This window comes from Lepidochelys olivacea (assembly GCF_965140295.1).
Source record: "Lepidochelys olivacea isolate rLepOli2 genome assembly, chromosome: 2".
NCBI lineage: Eukaryota > Metazoa > Chordata > Testudines > Cheloniidae > Lepidochelys > Lepidochelys olivacea.
In genome coordinates this window covers 238,331,700-238,354,826 of record NC_140412.1, presented here as the reverse complement: position 1 = coordinate 238,354,826, position 23,127 = coordinate 238,331,700, and the positions used below count along the sequence as shown (strand labels likewise).

Here is a 23,127-nt window from a genome sequence, read left to right as displayed (position 1 = left end):
TGAGAGCCATTGGTCGTGTAGAGCTGACATGAGGCTCTTTTGGTATTTGCCCTCCCTGCTACTGGCATAGCAGAAAAAAGGCATTTTCAGCCTCCTGTGGCCATTGCAGCTCAGTGTAAGTTATAGTAGGACCAGTCAGCAGGAGAATCATGAGATTAAACTTTAAGCCACCTTTGCATACATGCCCCTGACCTGTGTTTAGTGCAGTTTTATCTGTCTGCCCGGGTCTGGCCCAAGAATTTTAACTTCAATCGTGAAACTAAATTAACCAGTATAATATAAATAAGTAGATAATGTGTGAACACATGCACTAGACTTATGTGATCATACTGTAGCAAAATCCAAAACCAATCATCTCCAGTTTTAATAAAATAAAAATAAGCAAACTTTATTTTTGATGGTGAGTGGTTAAATTGGGAATAAATTGATATTGTTTTTCCTTTTTAAAAAAAACCTAGTAATTGAAATAAGAGAAAAATATTAAAAAGTCATAGAATCATAGAAGATTAGGGTTTGAAGAGTCCTTAGGAGATCAGCTAGTCCAACCCCTTGCTCAAAGCAGGACCAACCCCAAGTAAATCATCCCAGTCAGGGCTTTGTCAAGCCAGGCCTTACAAATCTCTAAGGATGGAGATTCCACCACCTCCCTAGGTAACCCATTCCAGTGCTTCACCACCCTCCTAGTGAAATAGTTTTTCCTAAGATCCAACCTAGACCTCCCCCACTGCAACTTGAGACCATTGCTCCTTGTTCTGTCATCTGCCACCACCCAGAACAGCCTACTCCATCCTCTTTGGGACCCCCCTTCAGGTAGTTGAAGACAGCTATCAAATCCCTCCTCACTCTTCTCTTCTGCAGACTAAATAAGACCAGTTCCCTCAGCCTCTCCTCACTGTACTGTTTCACTGTACATTACATTTGCATTAACTATTTTTGAATGAATAACACATGTAGTTGTTTGTTTAGCAAAGCAATTTGTTTATAAAATGAAAACATTATCTTGTAACCTTAATACAATGGAAATTATGTTTTTGTTTTTTTATTGTTAACATTTAGATTTCGGGAATACAAAGCCATTGAAACTTTGGTAGTACTGCTAACTGATCAACCTGAAGAAGTCCTTGTGAATGTGGTTGGAGCATTAGGGGAATGCTGCCAGGAGCCAGCAAATAGAGCTATTATCCGGAAATGTGGTGGCATCCCATCCCTAGTTAATTTACTTACTGGAACCAATAAGGCACTTCTTGTGAATGTCACCAAAGCAGTGGGAGCTTGTGCAACAGAACCTGAAAATATGATGTAAGTTGCTCATCTTCATTTTAAATGGTTCATGTAAATGAAAAATCCTGACAGTTGTGTTGGCTAAACAGTGCGCATTCTAACATGAATATAGTTAAGGTTGTTATGCGAAATAAAAAAAAGGAGAGATTTATTTGCCATCAGATTCTGCATTTAAGTCACAGAATAGTTATTTGGTATAATGGGACAAATAACTTATGTGATGTATTATTTAATATCAACCAGCTCAGAATATTATTCATAATACACTAGTATGACCCCCTCTGCATAAAACTCCAGTTAATTTCTCAGTTGTTTCACAGTGTAAGCACATTTATAGGTATTGCTTTTGCCAAGTTAGTGTAGGCTTTATTCAGTGACTGTTTTGAACAATACCTGTATTTTTGGCTTTCCACAGAATGTGTGTTTTTGTTATGTGTTACTGTAGATAATGCTATGTAGAAAGACAAACATTTCAGCATAAAAATACTGTATCGGAAGAAAAAGCTTTTGTGTTCTTGAAAGATTAGGATAAACCTTTAAAATTATTGATTTTATCCAGTCTGATTTAAACTTTCAGAACTAGTTTATAAATTCCTGTTTTCAAGTGCTCACAGCTGAAGACATATTTTTCCTCAACCTACCCCACATAGAGGCTCAAATTATAGAAAAGTTATAGTAACAGAAATGTGTTCAGTTAGCACCATGAAAAAGGTTTTTTTGAAACTCTTATAATAGGAATAATAGGACTAATCTAATCGCCTTTTATGATGAGATTACTGGTTCTGTGGATGAAGGGAAAGCAGTGGATGTATTGTTTCTTGACTTTAGCAAACCTTTTGACACGGTCTCCCACAGTATTCTTGTCAGCAAGTTAAGGAAGTATGGGCTGGATGAATGCACTATAAGGTGGGTAGAAAGCTGGCTAGATTGTCGGGCTCAACGGGTAATGATCAATGGCTCCATATCTAGTTGGCAGCCGGTATCAAGTGGAGTGCCCCAAGGGTCGGTCCTGGGGCCGGTTTTGTTCAATATCTTTATAAATGATCTTGAGGATGGTGTGGATTGCACTCTCAGCAAATTTGCGGATGATACTAAACTGGGAGGAGTGGTAGATACGCTGGAGGGGAGGGATAGGATACAGAAGGACCTAGACAAATTGGAGGATTGGGCCAAAAGAAATCTGATGAGGTTCAATAAGGATAAGTGCAGGGTCCTGCACTTAGGACGGAAGAACCCAATGCACAGCTACAGACTAGGGACCGAATGGCTAGGCAGCAGTTCTGCGGAAAAGGACCTAGGGGTGACAGTGGACGAGAAGCTGGATATGAGTCAGCAGTGTGCCCTTGTTGCCAAGAAGGCCAATGGCATTTTGGGATGTATAAGTAGGGGCATAGCGAGCAGATCGAGGGACGTGATCGTTCCCCTCTATTCAACATTGGTGAGGCCTCATCTGGAGTACTGTGTCCAGTTTTGGGCCCCACACTACAAGAAGGATGTGGATAAATTGGAGAGAGTCCAGCGAAGGGCAACAAAAATGATTAGGGGTCTGGAACACATGACTTATGAGGAGAGGCTGAGGGAGCTGGGATTGTTTAGCCTGCAGAAGAGAAGAATGAGGGGGGATTTGATAGCTGCTTTCAACTACCTGAAAGGGGGTTCCAAAGAGGATGGCTCTAGACTGTTCTCAATGGTAGCAGATGACAGAACGAGGAGTAATGGTCTCAAGTTGCAGTGGGGGAGGTTTAGATTGGATATTAGGAAAAACTTTTTCACTAAGAGGGTGGTGAAACACTGGAATGCGTTACCTAGGGAGGTGGTAGAATCTCCTTCCTTAGAGGTTTTTAAGGTCAGGCTTGACAAAGCCCTGGCTGGGATGATTTAACTGGGAATTGGTCCTGCTTCGAGCAGGGGGTTGGACTAGATGACCTTCTGGGGTCCCTTCCAACCCTGATATTCTATGATTCTATGATTCTATGAATATTATTAGTATTTTGATTTGGAAAAAAAATCCATGTTAATTCTCTTTATAAATTAACCCCCCCCCTTTTCTCTTTTTATGCAAGTATACAGCCCCCACTCCCACCTGCACAGAAAAAAGAAAAAAGCTGGTGTTTTATTCAGAAAAAAAAAGCTGGTGTTTTACTGCTCTCTGACTTGTTTTCTAATGTCAGATTTGTACAGCTTGCGAAAATCAAACTTTACATTTTGTGAGAAATGTTCCAATAAAATATCCAGGTCAGCATTTAGTATGTCTGCTGTGTTTAGAACAGGGACATTTTCCCCAAGGTTGTGGGCATAATTCCCTCCTTACACATGAGCATGGCCAGAAAGAGATAGTTGTCTTATTCTCCTGCTGTTCTGATTTGCATAATTCACTTGATATTCATATAGCACTGCAAGGATTCCTTTTGCTGAATAGGGCTTTTGTTTTCATGCTTTGGCTGTCACCCAGTGGCAAAAGCCTAGATAGTACACAACTGTAAACATGGCATATATGAACAGTGTTAGTCATGTACTATAAAAGTATGCATAAATGAAATAAACTCCACAGCATATTTCATATGAAGAATTGTAAGCAATAGCCTTATACACTAATATATTAACCCAACAGAATGAACATCATAAATCAACAGAGAAATTCAAACACCAATAAATATTAATTGACACTCATGAAACCTCAGACATACTCCAGTACTCAGGGCTATCACTTCAAATACCCAATATGGATAGCTTCATTCTGAAATGTGGTCAGTCTAAGCACCAAAAATAACATAAGTTATTGCTAAAATTGTGGTCAAACAAAGTCCATCTTGTGTTTGAGAAGGAGAGAGTACAGGTTGTTTGGGAGGAAATTTTAAAAAGGATTGCCAAGATTGGGAGATGGAATCAAATCTCAAATTAGAATCATATGAAAATTTTTCTCCACTGAAATTATTCTCAACACTAGATAACTAAGGAAGCAAATTTGTAGTCGGGGACTAAAATTTATTTTTTATTACTAGAAAAAAAGCAGGCACAGCTAACTACTTATTATGAGCTAGACTGTGCGACTGACACATAAATCTTTGCAGACTGCAGTGCAGATCTGCTCTATACCTCAGCAGCACTGGGAGAGATTGTGCTGCAATCTTTCCCAGGATTCAGTCCTGCAAAATGCAGAGCACTCTGGTCCTGATCCAGAAAAGCAATTAAGTACATATTTAAGTCTAAGCATGTGATTTAATTCCATTGACTTCAGTGGAACTAATCACATGCTTAAAATTCAGCATATGCTTAAATGATTTGCTGGATTTAGTGCTCAGCACCTTAAAGGAATGAGACACTAGAGTTCCCCATCATTCACGGGGGGTGCACACTCAGGGTCATCCATCGTTTTCCCTGGTGTACCAGTTCTGCTCCACAGACAGGCCAGTGAAGAGAGAACTGAAGCCATTGCCCCTCCACTTCCCCACACTATCCTTTTTTAGGCAATTTGGCTAGCAAGGGAGATGAGGATAAACAATCACTACCATATCACTCAATGCCAAACACCAGATGTGGGACATAATGTGTGACAAAACCAAAATGTGAGACACAAAAGAACTATTCATGCAGGAAACTTAAAATGCTGTTGGGTTCATTCCTTTTGTAAAAATAATTTTTTTCTGTAAGTGTCGACAAAAAAGTGAGGGGATATCTAATGTGTGGAAAGTAGGTAATTTTGGGACTAAAATGAGTGACATTCCTTGCAATAAGGGACAGTTGAGAGGTATGCTCCCTGTTCATAGGGCCTGCCATTGTGATTGGCTCATTGACTTTATTGGGGCCAGGATTTCACCCCATATTTCAAATGCTTTACGGAGTTAATTAGTAGCATCATAGAAATGTACGGCTGGAAGGGGCCTCAGGAAGTCATCTAGTCCAGTGTTTCCCAAACTGTAGGTCACAGAAAATTTCTAGATGGGTTGCAGGCCTGGTGCAGAGAGGAGATTCTGGGGTGGGGGGTGTTGAAAAGCGAGCCCACCCTGCAGTGGCAGCTCCTGTCCTGGCTCCCCACTCTGGACATTGCAACCTGGTGCACAGGATCACAGCACTTATCAGGTTTGACCTGGCTGCCCATCTGTTATGACAGGTGGGCAGCTGGACCAAATTTTAGTGATCTGGCACACAGAAGGGCACTGGGCCAACTCTGTATGGTGCTGTAACCAAATTTGGAGCCATGGTGGGTCACAAAAAAGACAAAATGCAATTGGTTGGTCACCTTACTTAAAAGTTTGGGAACCACTGATCTAGTCTGTCCCCTCCCACGCTGAGGCAGGACTAAATATACTTAGACCATCCATGATAGGTGTTTGTCTAACCTGTTCTTAAAAACCTCTAATGACAGGGATTCCACAGCCTCCCTTGGTAACCTGTTCTAGTACTTAACTATCCTTATAGTTAGAAAGTTTTCCCTAAAATCTCCTTTGCTGCTGATTAAGCCCATTACTTCTTGTCCTGTCTTCAGTGCACATATAGAACACTTAAACTGTGGCATCCAAAACTGGACACGGTACTCCATCTGAGGCCTCACAAGTGCCAAGTAGAACAGAACAATTACCTGCCATGTTTCACATACGACACTCTTGTTAATATACTTGAAATGATATTTGTCTTTTTCACAACTGCATAACTTTGCAGACTCATATTCAATTTGTGTTCCACTATATACCCCAGTTCCTTTTCAGCAGTGCTGATGTCTGGCCAGTTATGCCCCATCTTGTGTTTATGCATTTGATTTTTCCTTCCTAATGTAGTAGTTTGCATTTGTCTTTATTGAATTTCATCATGTTGATTTCAGACTTGTTCTCCAATTTGTCACGGTTGTTTTGAATTCTAATCCTGTCTTCCAAAGTGCTTGCAATCTCACCCAGTTTGGTGTCATCAGCAGATTTTATAAGCCTACTCTCCACTCCATTATCCAAGTAATTAATTAAAATGTTAAATAGTATTGGGACCAGAAAAGATCCCTTAAGGACACCACTAGATATGAACTCCCAGTTTGACAGCAAACCATTGTAACTATTGTTTGAGTATATTTTTTCAACCAGTTGTGCACCCATCTTATAGTAATTTCATCTAGACCACATTTCCCTAGTTTACTTATCATAGTGTCTTATGGGACTGTGTCAAAAGCCTTACTAAAATCAAGATGACAGTGGATTTCAAAAAAGCAGACTTTAACAAACTCAGAGAATTGGTAAGTAAGGTCCCCTGGGAAGAAAATCTGTGGGGAAAAGTAGTTCAGGACAGCTGGCAGTTTTCTCTCAAAGAGACAGTATTAAAGGCCCAACGGTAAACTATCCCAGTATGGAGGAAAGAAAAATGGAAACATGGATGATTGCTTTTTTATTCCTTAGCAATTTGTCCCTGAATCCACTTTTTCTAGAATTCCTTTTAAATGAACAGGTTATTAAAGCGCTCCTGATCCAGCCATATTGGACTCTTACTATTCTTCTTCTATGTCCTCCACAGTGGGATAGTTTATCATTGGGTCTTTTCCCTATAGATTTTCTTCCATTGGATCTTACTGAGTTTGTGAATCTGAAGGTGGAAGGCAACTTGGGTGAAAGTGATCATAAAATTACAGCTTTCATGACTCTAAGGAAAGTAAGGAGGGAGATGTTTCAGAGTAGCAGCTGTGTTAGTCTGTATTCGCAAGAAGAAAAGGAGTACTTGTGGCACCTTAGAGACTAACAAATTTATTTGAGCATAAGCTTTCGTGAGCTACAGCTCACTTCATCAGATGCTGAAGTGAGCTGTAGCTCACGAAAGCTTATGCTCAAATAAATTTGTTAGTCTCTAAGGTGCCACAAGTATTCCTTTTCTTTTTAAGGAGGGAGAGCAACACAATGAAGGCATGAAGTCTGTAATTTTATGGTCACATTCATGCAAGTTGACTTCCACCTTCAGATTCACAACCAATTCCTCCCTGTTAGTCAGAATCAAGTGTAAAAAGTCTAAAATGGCTGCCACCCCAGTTACTTCCTCCAGCTTCTGAAACAAGATGTCCCCAACACATTCTAAGAACTTTGATTAAAGATTTCCAACAGACGTCTGGGTAGTTAAAGTCCCCCATTACTACCAGGTCTTGTGTTTTGGATATTTCTGTTGTTTGTTCTAGAAATGCCTCATTCACCTCCTCCTCTTGAGTTGGTGGTCTATAGTAGACTCCTACCATGACACTGCTCCCTTTTTCCCCCTTCTATATTCACCCAGACACTTTCAATTGGTCTGCCTCTCACCTTCTTGTGTACCTCAGAACCAGGGCTGGATTAAAGAATTTGGGGCCCTTTGCAGTATGGCGTAGGGAGGCCCTGGGAGGTTGGGTCCTGCCCTCAGGGGGTAGCCGGCCCTGGAGGGGATTCTATTCTGAGGGGTGGGAGGCCTCGAGGGAAGGGTCAGACCTGCCCCCGGTGGGGTTAGAGAGCAAGCCTGCTCCTCACTCACCCCACAGAGACTCCTGTCTCATGGGGCTGTTCTGGTTCTCCGCTCTAGCCCATTGGCTCCCACCTCAGCATGAAGCATTACCCTGCCCCAGTGATGCCTTGCCATGCTCTCTTCCTGGCCTTGGGTTGATTTTTGTGTGTGTGTGCAGACTGATTTTCTTTTTCCAGTGGTCGGTAGCCCCCCCCCCCCCCCCAGAGATAGGGGCCTCATGCAAGTGCACCGAGTGCACAGTGGTTAATCCGAGTCTGTTTAGAACAACTGTTCTGTATATTCTTGATGTACGATGCAGCATCCACTCCCTTTTTTTCCTGCTTCTCCTTCTGAACAAACTATTCCCCTCCATGCCAATAGTGATAAGGATAGAGATAGGAAGGGAGAAAAATATGTTTTCAGATGTGGTCTGAAAAGAGATGGCCAGTTCATGAGGTGGAGCGGTACAGAAGAGTTTGCACAAATAGTGACAAGATATTGTGAGAATGGACAGAGAAACCTAGGCAGGCAAGCAGAATCAGTGAAGAGAGCCATAGTGAGAATCTTAGTCCCATGTGGTTGCATCATGTTCTATGCAAGTTCAGTGTATTCTTTGTTTTATTTAGGCAAAATGATTAATGTTTACTAGAGACTAATGGCATGCCTAATGTAAAGTTTCCAATGAAGTTGTTTATGAATAATATGCAAAACAAACCTTCAATTAAAAAGATTAGCACCTGATATTCCCCCTTTTTCAGGGTTTTCTCACATAAAAGCTGGCAAATTCTTCCCTTGGTGAGGAAGGAGGCAGGTTGGCTTCCTCACTCCAATAGAACCAGCCCGGAATTGGGCACCAAAACTCAGTGGATCTCCTGTAGGCCATAGAAAGCAAAGGAAATTCTTTGGAAGCCGACTGCTGCTAGTGGAGCTCTGCTGCTACAGAGTCCTCTGCCAGTTGTTGCCCCTGAAAATCTACCGTTTCCAAGGAAGAGGAGTTGTAGGCCAGGTAAATCTGATTCAATCAGCAGAGAGAAGTCTTTTGGCCCCATAACACTGCCCCTACCCTCTCCCAGCAAGATCAGTAGAGTCTGAACCCCACAGAACACCTGCAGGAGAGCTTCCATGGGGACAGGAATGGGGAACGTATTTTGCAGAACTCTCCTCTGCCTTGCACAGCTCTCCAGCCTGGATCTGAAAAATTGGAGCGTATTTTTTTTATGTTCTGATACCTCACAATTGTCTATAGCAGTTTTGTGAAACTTGTCAAAAATCATCTTTTTCTGACTAACAGCAAGCTTGGAAACAAGTATGGAAAGTCTTAGCTTCAAAGGAATATATTAACTAAAGTTATGGCTAGTTCAAAGTAAAGGCTTTATATAGACATTGTTCAACCTCTGTCACTTCAGTAGTTTGGTGCTGCTATAATAATCAAGGAAGGATAATCAACTACCAACTTAATGATACTGAAATACTGAAAATAGAGTTTGGCAGTATCATGTTGAAACCCATCACAAGGTTTATGGGGAATAGTAATAGCCTTGAATTTTCCAAAACCTATGAGCAATTTCCCTCAAGCTATTAATCACCGACACTACTGCTAGAACTGAAATTTCTGACATTATTACAAATAGCAAGAGACCCCACTGGAAATATTGTATTCTGATCTGGATACCTCTGAATCAGAATGAGATTCACTGGAGAGATTGAGAGAAGAATACAAAAAATAGGGCTGAAGGGATTAGTTTGAGTGGAAAGATTATAAGAACTAAATATAAGAACCTTGGCCAATCAAAAACTCTGTCTAATATATATGTTTTTCTAAACGTATATAGAACTTATCATTACAGGATGGCATCCAGCAGGAGCCAGAATTTCACCCTGGGTATTTTAAATGCTGTACAGAGATTAAAGGCAGTCAGTTCTCTCTCCTGATCTAGGTGTAATCGTAATCAGCTCTCCATTCTGCTCTACATGTACTCATGGGCTGCTATTTTTAAGCATACCACTGAGTTTTTATAGTTTTTTTTAATAAGGTGAGGAACATTGGACCACCCGCTGTACAGTTTTTTAATGTAGAGAAGTGACCGTTCCATGGTTTGGAATCTATTAGTACACTAAACAGCTCAAGTACTAAGTATTTAGATTAGTTGATTTTAGATCCCCTCCTCATCCCAGAATATAAATACAGGATAATATATTATCATGTTATAATAAATCAGATTTAGAAACATATACAAGTATGTACCTAAAAATAAATTGATATTGCAATTATATAAAATAAATCAGAAAAATAACACACAGCCCTTTCCCAAATCCTGCCCCGCCCCATATCTTCTCATTTTTTAAAAAAGGCAACTAAATGTAAATGTTTTGGTAAGTTACTCTCATTGTGAATTTCTCCCAGCCACAAGACTTTGAAACAGTAGGCTTTGTCTACACTATGGACCACAGCTCTCCTGTTGGCATAATTAAATCACAGCCCAACAAGCGGCGGTAGCTATGTCGATGGGAAATGCTGTCCTGTCGACATAGCGCTGTCCACAACAGCACTTTTGTTGGTTAAACCTATATCGTCAGGGGGGTGTTTTTTTCACACCCTGAATGACAAACGTTTTCTTGACAAAAGTGCTACCATAGACAAAATCTAAGTGTTCATCATGTCAGCACTCCATCCCCGTTAATCTTTCCAGAGCGCTAGTGGGGCTGCAAATTACCCTGATGAAAGATGATTGCCTGGAATCCTTTGTCATCTCATTTTGTTAATGGTTTTTAATTTGATAGGAGTGCTGTGTAGGAGTGCTTGCCACCTCATTCCCTACTACACCTTTATATAGGAATAATGTCAGCAAGTAACTTCTTTTTGAGGGGTCTACTCAATTGTGCCCAGAATAACTATCTGAACCTGGCAGGCGAAATGTTCCTTTTTTGGTCTCCTGGCAACCTCTTCATATACCCATCTTTCATTTTCAGTCTTTTCAAGGTGATGGGTATCCACAAATGTCTTCCTCCAGAAAAAAAAAAAAAAGCAATCTCCCTTGGATACTGTATGTCTTTCAGGTGGTGAGAGCTTCTGGCTCCAGTTTTTGTGCCCTCTCTGGTTCAGCTAACTGATCCCCTCTTATCTCCCACAATTCCTATTTGTTTTTTCCAGTGAGTGGCTTCAGATTTGTTCTAGTAGATCACCTGTTTGTACTGTTAGTTCTTGCCTTTGCAAATCTGACTTGTAGGTCTTATACCCTCCCTTCCCCCTATACCTGGCAGGAAGGCAGGGGTAAGGAGGTTAGGAGTTGCAACTCCAGCTCTGCACCATGGGCAGGGATTATACATTAATCCCTTGCACTGAGGTGATCCTCCCATGTCCTATGTTCTTGACCCAATATTCACCAGCAGCACAGGGCAAAGTAGCCACATCACAGCCACGTCTGGACCTTAGTGTAGATTGAACATTTTCAAATGGAAACTAGCATTGTGTTGTTTCCCTAGCTGCATTTGTTCAGCAAGCTATGGTTGAGCAATCTCTTATTATGTGGCATCTCTGTTTTTCCTGGAACCAGATCTCATGCATTACTAAAGTCATCATGTTAGCATAAGCAATTACTACCAGCTATCTGAATCCATACACACTGTTTGACAGGGGAACTTACCTAGTACTTTGTGTAATTAATTAAAAAAATAAATACTCAAGTTCCTAAATTGAATATTGCAAATAATGAGGATGGAGAGGAATCATTTAGAATTGTTCAAGAGGGTATAATTAGGAGGATGGGATTAAGAAAATGAAAATTTAGGTTGAATATCAGGAAAAGTTTCAATAGAGAAGTCTATTAGACTGTGGAATAATCTCCTAAGGGAATGGTGGAATCCCCATAACATGGAATGATTAAGTTCTAGACTGCCAAAAGCACTAGAAAATATAGTGCAGAGAGCAAACCTGCATTGACAAGGGGGTAGGATTAGATGATTATACATTAATCCAGTTCCATCTCTTATGAAGATAGGTTTTCTGTAGATCTTTTCTCTTTGTTTTCTCTATGGTTCTTTTGGAGTGAAATTAAATTTCTCTGCATACAGAGTGTCTGAGTTGGCACTTTCTGCTATGCTGCATCTAACCTTGATGATATTCTAAGACAACCCATGGAAATTAAATTGTTCTAAGTGTAGATATGGGCATGGGGAGGGAAGAGATGGATCATGAGGTGTAGCTCTGATCTACCTCTTCATTCTGAAATTAAGTTTTTCTCCAAATTAGTCCACTCCCTCATTCTCAGGATGGCAGCACAGGATGAAGCCCTTGGAGGCTGGGTGAGTATGCAAGCTTCTACATGGTGGTATGGTAGGCACTTGTATAGCAAGAGATAATTTATCTTTTCCCAAAACATAGCTACGTGAGCAAGCTTCACCAATCCAGGGTACAAAATGCTTTATTTTCCATGTCTGTTCTCCTGCACAACTTTATGTAGTGATGTGTCCCCACCAACTGCAATGTTCTTATTTTTTATTTTGAGGAAGTTCTTTTCCAGTCATTCTTTTTCTATTAATGATTCTACATGCTTTTATTTCTTATTCCGTTTTTTAAATTTTACTACATTTTCATGAACCCTTTTGTTTAGAAAATCTATAGATTTTAAATCTAGTTTTCAATGCTGAGGCATTAGAGTATTATGGACTAAAATATAAGAATATTTTAGCCAGATGGATTTAGAGTCGCTGATATACAGTTTATCAAAGCAGTTTGCAACAAATATTGTGAAAGTTTTAAAAAGCATATTAAATTGTGGTGTCAGAAAAGATGAGATTACACTCTACCAGAAGTAAACCCTGTAATTTTACCAGTGAGCACAAAATAGACTCAGTATAACATTGTTTATGTTTGTATATGTGGTCTGAGTTGGCAGGAGATACTCCCAGACTTCTCAAAAGTGCTGGCAAATAGTAGAGTTTCAAGAAGATGATAGATATAACAAACAGATGTCTAGAGGGCATGCATGTTTGTTTGAGCAATCCATGTTAAAATTTATGGTGGAAATATTCAATATCAAATTATTTGAATGTAAAATCAGTTTGTATAGATTACATTTTTATTAAAACATAGGAATAGAAAATTGATTTGTATTCCTGGAACTGTTATCCTGGCCAGCAAACAAACTTAGCCATGATGACCTTGAAGGTCTTTAAAATAAATACAGTGAAACCTGTATGAAAGACCGTCTTTATTAAGCAACTAGTGATCCTAAGCAACAACCCCAAGGTCTTCCCAAGCATTTTATGATGTTAAATTATCTGTACTAAGTAACCACCCTCTCCAGTATGACCAAAGTCTGCTCAGAATTGGTCATAGAAACAGCAGCAGCATCTCATATTAGGAAACTGACTGAATTGCTTTGAAATTCAGTGCCCATAAGGCATGCATTCTATATGCATACAGTTGGTCAGCTGTTTTGAGTGCCCCTGGAAATTTGTTTTGCTTAGCCTCCTGGGAATTCCCCTTTTGTAAGGGGAATCCTCAAATAGTGCAGAACTGACAGCAGCTCTATGCCACCCTCACTCTTGGTTCGTGGTATAGAGGTTGTGGCCAGTGGAAAAGGGCACAGATGGAATACAATCTGGTTATTCCCAGTTTCCAGAACAGCTGCTTGAGGCCATGGAAAACCTACAGGCTGCTCTAAATTGTGCCACTGAACAAGCCAGACCAGTCTCCAGCCAGCCCCAGAACTCTGGGCCTGAAAAGGTAGCATACAGCTACCTTTTCCCCAGCTCCATGTCTCAGCTGCTCAGTCACAGCTAAGCCCTGGTGTACACTACAGATTTATGTCAGTATAACTACGTTGCTCAGGGGTGTGGAAAATCCACACCCCTGAGCGACACAGTTATACCAACCAAATTTCCGGAGTAGACAGCACTACATCAATGGGAGGGTTTCACCTGTCGACATAGCACTTATGTCCATTCTTTCTTATTATGCATTTTAAGTCTCTTTTGGCCCAGTACAGTTCCATTGTTGAAGAGAATGGCAGAACTTCCTTTAATAGGAGCAGGATTGGGTCCATTGACTCCAATGCAAATTGCAGGTGCTCAGCACTTCACAGGATTTGGTCACCAGTGTTTCTTGTTCTAGTTATTCCATCTTGAATGGACTTTGTGAGCCAGAATTTGAGCGTAGCTGCACTCTTGTAGCATTGACTTCACTGGGAATTTTGTGTGAGGGCCAATAAGTCATTTTCATATGAATCTGCATACTTCAGCTATAGTCAATATATACCTGATGTGGAATATAATAAATTTAATATTTGCCTCCATTTTTCATTAGACATTTTTGAATGTATTATTCTGAAATAGTACATAGCTTACCAATACTTGACTTAGACTTTGACCTAGACAGTTGTGCATGCAGCCATTTATGTAGCAAGAAGAAAATCATGGCTAAAGGAAATAAGCAATGGGGAATGTGTGAGAGAGCAGGAGAAGAGAAAAGGAAAACAGGAAAGACTAAGAAGAGGTAAAGAAAAAAAACAAAACAAAAAAAGATGGAGAAAAAGCCATCTCACCAGAAACAGAGCTTTGTTAGCCAATATGTATTTGTTAGATGTAGTAACCACCACATTAATGGTATTATGTGCATAGTATTAATATAATATACATTATCTATATGGATGTTGGGAAGGTATGTTAATTGAATGTATTATGCTCCTTCCACAATTCTTTTCCACCATGTCAAGTATCCCACAATGCTTTGCAAAGCTAAAGTCAGCTTTGGCATTAGAAAATAGGAAACTTGTCAAAGCAATAATACATGAATAGTCTATACCACATACAGTTAGGAAGTACTATCATGGCTCATCATCACGTGGAATGTAGTATTCAAAACAAGATATGGGAAAGTACAGGGATGTACTAAGGACAAAGCTAGGGTTGCCAGGTGTCCGTTTTTTGACTGGAACACCTGGTTGAAAAGGGACCCTGGTGGCTCTGGTCAGCACCGCAGACTAGGCCATTAAAAGTCTGGTTGGTGGTGCAGTGGGGCTGGCAGGCTCTGCAGCCAGCATGTCCCTCCGGCTCCTAGGCAGAGAGGCGTCCATGGGGGCTCTGCACACTGCCCCTGCCCCGAGGGCCTGCTCCTCAGCTCCCATCAGCCAGGAACTGTGGCTGATGGGAGCTGCGGGGATGGTGCCTGTGGGCAGGGTCATCATGCAAAGCCCGCTGGCCGCCCCTCCATCTAGGAGCTGAAGGGACATGTTGCCACTTCCTGTGGACTGCCTGAGGTCAGCGCCTCCCAGAGTCCACATCCTGAACCCCCTCCTACACTCCAACCCCCTACCCCATCTCGGAATTCCCTTCCACATCCAAACTCCCTCCCAGAGCCCACACCCCACACCCCCTCCTGCACCCAACCCCCTATCCCAGCCCGGAGCCCCCTCCCATGCCTTGAACCCCTCATTTCTGGTGCCACCCTAGAGCCCGCACAAGAGCCCCTACCCCCTTCCATATCCCAACCCCCTGTCTCAGGCGGGAGCTCCCTCCCACACTCTGAACCCCTCAGCCCTGCCCCCCAGCCCAGAGCCCCTTCCTGCACCCCAAATCCCTCATCCATGCCCCCACCCCAGAGCCCGCACTCACAACCAGAGCCCTCACCCCCTCTCACACCCCAACCCCCTGCCCCAGCCCAGAGCCCACCCCCCCACACTCTGATCCCCTTGGCCCCACCCCAGATCCCTGAGCTCCCTCCTGCACCCCAAACACCTCATCCCTAGCCCCACCCCAGAGCTCGCACCCCCAGGTGGAGCCCTCACCCTCTCCCACACCCTAATCTCTTGGAACAGCCTGGTGAAAATAAGCGAGTGAGTGAGGGTGGTGGGGAGCGAGCAATGGAGGGAGGGGGGATGGACTGAGCAGGAGCAGGGCCTCGGGGAAGGTGTGGGGCAAGGGCGGGACTGTGGGGAAGTGGGTGGGGCAAGGGTGTTTGGTTTTCTGCTATTAGATTTGGGAACCCCAGACAAAGCTGGCACAAACCGGTGGGTTAAACTTAAACTTCAAGTGATGTATAGGGGGTTTTAGCTTGTAAACAACCACAATATAAATAGAAGTACATTTAAGGGCGTATCTTTAAAGCACACCTTCTGTGTAAGATGAACATGCTGTGAGATAAGAATTGCTTCCTTGAAGGAGGGTATGTATGTCTTCTTTTCTTACTGTATTGCTTTATCTTTAGACAATAAATTTGACTAAATTTGGTTTCTTGGTCTCTTAAACATTTTAAAGAAGAAACCACTAGTGAAGTCAGTCAGTTGGTTATACTGTTAATCAATAGCCTCAACTTTAGTCACACACAAGAAATGTTGCTTCCAGAAAAGCCAAGTCAGGCATTGGGAAGTGACAGATGCTTCAAGGAGGAAGGATAGTTTTGTGATAGTTTCAGTCCCACTGAACTGTGACTCAGGAAACCTGGTCAGTTTCTCAACTCTGCCACACAGTCCCTGTGTGACCTGGGAAAATCACATAATCTCTGTGTGCCTCAGTAATGTCTGTAAAAGGGGATAATAATTTATTTCTTCTGCCTTTTTTATGACTCTTCTGTTTTGTTTGCAAACTCTATGGGACAGGAACAATCTCTTATTAAGTGTTTGTGCAGTACCTAGCGCAATGGTGTCCCAATCTCAGTCGTGGCAACAGGTGCTACTGTCATTCAAATAAATGATAATAATATGGGAGACAACCTAACTTGAGCCAAGACGCATTGTGGTGATGAGTGCAGTATGAGAAACTACAGACTAGAATAGCAAATAGGAATACTGAAAACAAAATGACAGTCAATTTGCAAGGGAAAGGAGGATTAAAGGAAAATACAAGAGAAAGCTGAACCAGCCTAGAAGTTGTGCTCTGTAGTGCAGTGCAGGAAACCTGAGCTCAATGCATAATTTCTGTCCCTTGATTCTAAGGCTGGTAGCAGTTAGGTGCTACCATATTTGCTTAGGTAATATATTTAGCCACTCGGGAGGAAATACCTCCCATTCAAAAGCAGTTTTGTTTGTTGCTGGTAGAAATGTGACTATTACTGGAATCTATGTGATGGAATTGTAAAACAGGGCAAAATGAGGGGAATCTTTGGGGCTCCAGCAGAGATGCAGAGGAACCTCAAGAGATGAGGGAGAGAAAAGAATGATTATAGTAACAAGATGTTCTTCTGAGTAGAAGACACTATATCTTCTATAGTTTACCAAGTTACTGTCATAATGCTAGGGGAGAAAACAAACTGGAGCTACTTTTTGGGTCAGGTGATTTCTTGGATAATCACTGGCTGCCATGTCTACCAAGGCAAGCTGCTAATCGTGATCGCATGCTTGTCTGGTTCTCCCACAAGCACTCTACTATTAGGGACTTGTGTGCTTTTGAAAATCTCACTAGGCACCTATCTTCATCTTTAAGTGTCTAGATACCTTTAAATATCTGTCCCTTTGTACTTTCTCCCATGCTGCCTCTTACATGCAAGGGGAAAGTCATAATCTGTAAAGCCACCACCTTATCCTCCTCCTCAAAAATTCACCTCTGTCATTATGCTTATAGGAAACGCTGTCAACCCTCCCCCCAAAAAGTCCTTACCATATGATAATAGCAAGGCCACTAGCACATTGTGATTACTGCTACTAATGGTCTACAAATTGTGCACACATTTTAATTTTTCTCAGGAAAATTAACTATTATTAAGGTGAGGGGTTTTTTTTCTTTTCATTATTCTCATTATGGTTATGGTGAAAGATCATAATTTGCGCCTGGACTGGTATATTTTCATTATTGTTTTGGAAGACTGCTGTACATCTTCAATCACTTTGGGCTTTCTTGTGCTCTCACACCAGTGGTGTTAATTACATTGGCTTCACTGAAGTAAATACCAGATATATACTGTGCCTTTTATCAATTAAGTCCAACAGCAAAAAGTTTCCTGTTTGTGTTTTCACAGGAAAGCATTGCTGAACTATATGAGATTTTGAAAGTTGTCCTTCAGTCTTTGTCACTATGTGGACCAGTGTTTTACATAAATTTATACAAAGTTGTGTTCTGTGTTATTATGCTGTTATGGTTTGTTCTGCTACTGCCAATGTGAACTCTGATTTCTTACTTTCTCAGTTGACTTTTCTTCTGGCAGTTGGTATATTTGGCACAGAGTGTATAAATGAGACTGCCTTCAATTTAGCAGGTCTTACATTAAAAAGAGCTTTTTAAAACAGGTTCTCCTTAGTTCTGGGAAAAAAATCTAGATTTTGAAAGCAAAATAACCAGGTTGCATCAATTTGTTGTAAGTAATGCCCCACATTACTGTAAACAGAGTTCATGTCGTAAGTTATTTCTTCTGCATCAAATAATTGTATGATTACGTACAGAACTGATTTTATACTTACTTTTAAAAAATCCTGGCAAACTTCTACATAGTGAACACAAATTATATGTTTTTGTGTGATATTTTATAAGATTCACAATATAAGATATGCACTATCAGTGTACAATTAAACTTTTACTTTTGAAGTTAGAAATCAAAGTATGCCTGATTTTCTTTATCTTCATCTCATCTGCTTTGAGTTTAACATATCTTTCTGAACAAAGACATGTTTGTAAAGGATATTAAGTTTTGTTTGGCCTTCCTCTCCATTTAAAGTACTCAGTGGACCCTAATGTGAAGTTATGATCCCCTAGATTGATTGATATATACACATAAGACAGATGGTGTAGAGATGAATCTGATGATAATTCATTTTTCCGCTAGTCATGAAGATACTTTGATTACAGTGTGTTTAAGTAATTATAACACAGTGTTCAATGTTAGTCTTGTTAGTAGGGAACACATGGGAAACAAGTTACACGTTATTCATGCCCAACAAAGGATGCACTGTGGTGTGACCATTTTAATTCCTAATGCTAGATTAGAAACATAGGACTTTAAAATATGTCATATTGTGAAGTAAATAAATTAAACATAAACTGAATAAAAAGTTAAGTACATAGTTTTTTGGCACAAATATTTGTTTTGGAAAATATTTGTTACTATATGAAAGAAACTAGTATGTTTGAATTAAGGTTTCACCTTGCATGCAGCTCATTAAAATCTCACATGGCTTGTTTCTAGGTTTACATGAGTCCTAGATATAATGCAGTTTGTTTGGTTCCTTGAATAATGCATTTTAAGTGTAAATACTAAGAAAAAATAAACAACATCCATAAACTTTAGTTAGAAAACACGTTTTGGTCTAAAAAATTTGTGCACAACCATCTAGTGACAGTGAGTAACATTTATAGAAAATCTTGATAATATTTAGTTGCCAATAAACCACTAGCACTTAATACAAGATTGTTTATTAAAAAATCACACCAATATTTCTTGACATGACTTTTGAAACAAAATTACATCATTTCAATTTTACATTGTTTACTCCATAATTAATTATGATTTTATAATGTCTGTTTCTATAATAGGATAATTGACCGCTTAGATGGAGTTCGTTTGTTGTGGTCCTTGTTGAAAAATCCTCATCCGAATGTTCAAGCAAGTGCGGCATGGGCTATCTGTCCCTGCATTGAAAATGCTAAGGTGAGAATATATTTACTAAAATGTAATTGTTTATAGATAAGGCTAAGATTTAGTCACAGGTATTTTTAGTAAAAGTCATGGACAGGTCATGGGCAATAAACAAAAATTCATGGCCATGACCTGTCTATGACTTTTACTATATAAATACCCCTGACAAAAACTTAGCAGCTCCTGGGGCCCCAGGTGCTGCTGCTCTGGGGGGCCCCAGGACACCGCTGCACTGGCCACAGGGTCTGACTGTCCCCAGCCACCTGAGGCTCCGAGACCCCGGGGACTGCTGCTTGGGCCCTCCCCAGGGCCAGCTGCCCTGGGACCGCTGCTTGGGTGCTCCCTGAGGCCAGCCGCCCATGTAGCAGCTGGAGCAGCTGGCCGCGAGGCAGCCCCCAGGACCACTGCTCAGGTGCTCCCGGGGCCAGCCCACTCCCCCGGGACCATCCAAGCAACGGCCGGTGCGGCTGGCCCCAGGGCAGCCCCTAGGACCACTGCTAAGACGCTCCCTGGGGCCAACTGTCTTGGGCCACCCAAGCAGCGGTCTGTGCAGCTGGCCACGGGGTGCTCCAACTGCTGGCCCTAGGGCCAGCTGCTCTGGCAGCCCTGGGATCAGCTGCACCAGCCATTGCAGCTGCAAAAGTCACAGGGGTCGCAGAAAATCACGGAATCTGTGACTTCCGTGACAGAATTGCTGCCTTATTTATAGATCATAATTACATAGTCACATTTTTCTCATGATTTTCAACAATTAATGTTTACAGTCTTGCTAATTAGTTGCCTTTTACTTGTATTCTTTTAACTGCTTTAAATAATTTAATTTATTTATTTGAATATTTAAAACACAACTACAGAAACCCATCTACTGCTCATAGCAATCTGGTTGTCCTTAATTGTACTTTCTCTGTTTGTAAAATGTCATCTTTATAATAATGTAACCAGAACTCTGCCCACTGTTCCCAGTAAAGCATACTGAAAGGTGCTAGTCGAACAATAATGGAAATAAAAGTGTTCTATTAACAGGCTGTGAACAGCACAGGTAGTGGCTCTCCTCTACCCTGCATACCTCAACCATGTTCTCAAGGGAGCACCTTTTGGCTTGAGAGCGTATTTCAGTGTCCATGCCAATGAAATCCTTAGATTCTCTGCTCAGACTGCCAATGAAAAGTGCCAGTTGTGAATGGTGGTTCTTGTGCTCTAGTCAGCTGTGCACAAAGAACTGGACTATTAATTTATTTTAAATAGACTGCCAAACAGAGATAAAAAGGTGACTATTTTCCTTTACTGGTCTAGAATGGATTAGACCCAATGATCTATGGTACAGTAAATATGAAAGGTTTTGTTTTTCTTAAGCATATCCCTAAAATATCTAATAATCTTGCATCACTAACTCTTGTACAAGGCCGGAATGATTTCTTCCAATTTCTAATGAATGCCCCCATTAACACCAGTTTTGATTTCCCTTTGTACTCTGTCACTGATGTAAATCATTCTGCACAATATTTAAAGAGCTGATCCTGTGAGGTGCTGGAACCCCCTTGGAAGTACTAAATCAGTGATATTCAGGACTGAGGCTCACAAGCCGCAAGTGGCTCTTTAATGTGTCTCCTGCAGCTCTTTGTAGCACATGATATTAAAACACTGTGTGATTTAATTATTAACCAGTCTAAGTTATTAACCAATCTGGATTATTTTACTAAGTTATTAACCAATTATAGTTGATAAAATAATACCTGGTCAGTCATTGTGCTGTGAGAATTATATGTATATAGTAAATGAAACAATGAATTCACACTACTGTGGCTCTTTTGGGTAATGATGATTGCTAATTTGGCTCCTGAACTACTGATGTCTGAGCATCACTCTTCTAAATGCTCTCAACTCCCACTGAAGTCAACATTTCCTGTGAAGAACTAATCAACTTAGAGGATCAACAATTTCTGTGTATCTACCTTTCTTTTTAATGCTTTATAAACATCATGAAACAGTTGAAGGGACATTTCCTCCTGTTTTTGATTCATAGGTTCAGCATCTTAGAGTTTTCCACACTGATTTCTATAAACTACTTACCTGTCCCTTTTCTAAACTAACCAAGTCATTCTGAATTGTATTTCCCTTTCTTTTTTATTGATACACTCTCCTCTAAGGTTTTATATTAACAATTGATGTGTCACATGTATTTCCCTTTTGTCAAGAAACAGATGCACCTGCCTGTATCTTCAACTGTTATTAACAATACATGTTGCCTGTATTTGAAAGCTAAGACTTTTCATTATACAACTGAGTAGGTCCCCCATCACCTGTGCTTAGGGACTATACTGGGTACTTAGCTCACCTGGCTCTGAGAGTTGTATTGCCAGAAACCCCCACCTCATCCCTGAAATTCCTTTCAAAGGTGTTTTTCCTGGAGTATAGAGGGCAATGGAACTGATATTGTAGACTTAGGCTGAATTAACTTTCTGTTGGCTTTTTCGCTGGTTTTGTGAAGAATGGGAAGCTATGTACATCATCATGCCAGCCCTCCTCCCACCTCTCTCTGCCTCCTACCTAACTTAAGACATCTGACCCTGCAAAAAGATCTGTGTGTGGCCTGGGAAATGGGGGCACAGTGACATAGAGGCAGTTACCATCCTTTCCCCCAAGCACCGAATGGGAGAAGGTCCACATAAAGGGACAATTATAACAGCATAAGGGGGGCTGCTTGCATGTAATCAGAATTATTTATTTAGTTACAGTTAATATTTACCTATTCATATGATCTACCAAGAAATGTTTCATGCACTTGATTCTTCTCTATATATTGTGAGATAAAATGGAATCTGTGACTTTAAAAGAAGCTTATGTACTGTGGCTTCCCCATCCCTATCTAGATATGTGTAAGCTATGTGTTAGGTAGCTGTGGGCCTAGGATTTGGGTTTAACTTATTTTTGCTTCATTTTGGATGAGCTGCAGTGGTTATTGTATGCAGTGTGTGTATTATGGAAGGTGAAGAAGAAAGGGAATGCCTATATTGTAACCTATATTTTGAATATATGGATTTTTATAATTGTGCCATACAGCTGAGCAGCCATTTTCCTGCAAAGACACGTAATGTGCATGGAACTTAAAGATTATGTTCTATAATATTCATATTTATGTTTTGTGTTGCACATGTGAGTTGAGTGTTCAGTGTACCACTGTAGTTCTTTCTATACTGAAATAAAATAAATTTCTATAACTTTTACAGAAACTAATTAAAAATACACTAGTTTAGATGTTGTAACAGAGTCACTCTGCTGGATCTAATCTATCTGTCTATCTATCCCACTGAAATGGCCTCTATTACCATAGTATCTAAGCACCTCACAATCTTTAATGTAGTTATCCTCACAACTCCCCTGTGAGATAGGAAAATGCTATTATCTCCATTTTACAGATGGAGAGCTGAACTGTAGAGAAACTAAGTAACTTGCCCCAGGTCACACAGGAAGTCTATGGCACAGCAGGGAAGTGAACCCAGGGGCCCTGAGTCATAGGCGAGAAGAGGCCACATGTACACCATAGTGCCTGATTTGGGTCACTATGCGGTAGAAAAGATACTGAATTAAAGTAAAAACTGCTGTTTGTTAATACCAATAAAATGAGTTGGTTAATGTTATTTTGTGTGTGATAGATTTAAGACATTTTTTAAATGAAGAGGTAGGTTGTACTGGCCAATGCATAAACCATTCCACCTCTGGAAGCTACAAATGATAGTTTGCTGGTGTGAAGTTAGTCACTGTTTTTATACATCATTAAACCACTACACATGATGGATTCCAGAGCGGCCTAAGAATGACTTGCAAGCAAGCAGTTGCGAGTTGGC

At 40.8% G+C, this 23,127-nt stretch overlaps 1 protein-coding gene across 2 annotated transcripts in view; it reads left to right on the top strand.

Moving 5' to 3' along the window:
* ODAD2 (outer dynein arm docking complex subunit 2) overlaps positions 1-23,127 on the top strand; it is a 192,166-nt gene that overhangs the window by 99,123 nt on the left and 69,916 nt on the right. For both annotated transcript variants that reach the window (XM_084620409.1, XM_084620410.1), the window contains exons 16-17: positions 1,057-1,299; positions 19,180-19,294. In XM_084620409.1, coding sequence (XP_084476535.1) covers positions 1,057-1,299; positions 19,180-19,294 — 358 coding nt within the window. The remainder of the gene's footprint in view (positions 1-1,056; positions 1,300-19,179; positions 19,295-23,127) is intronic.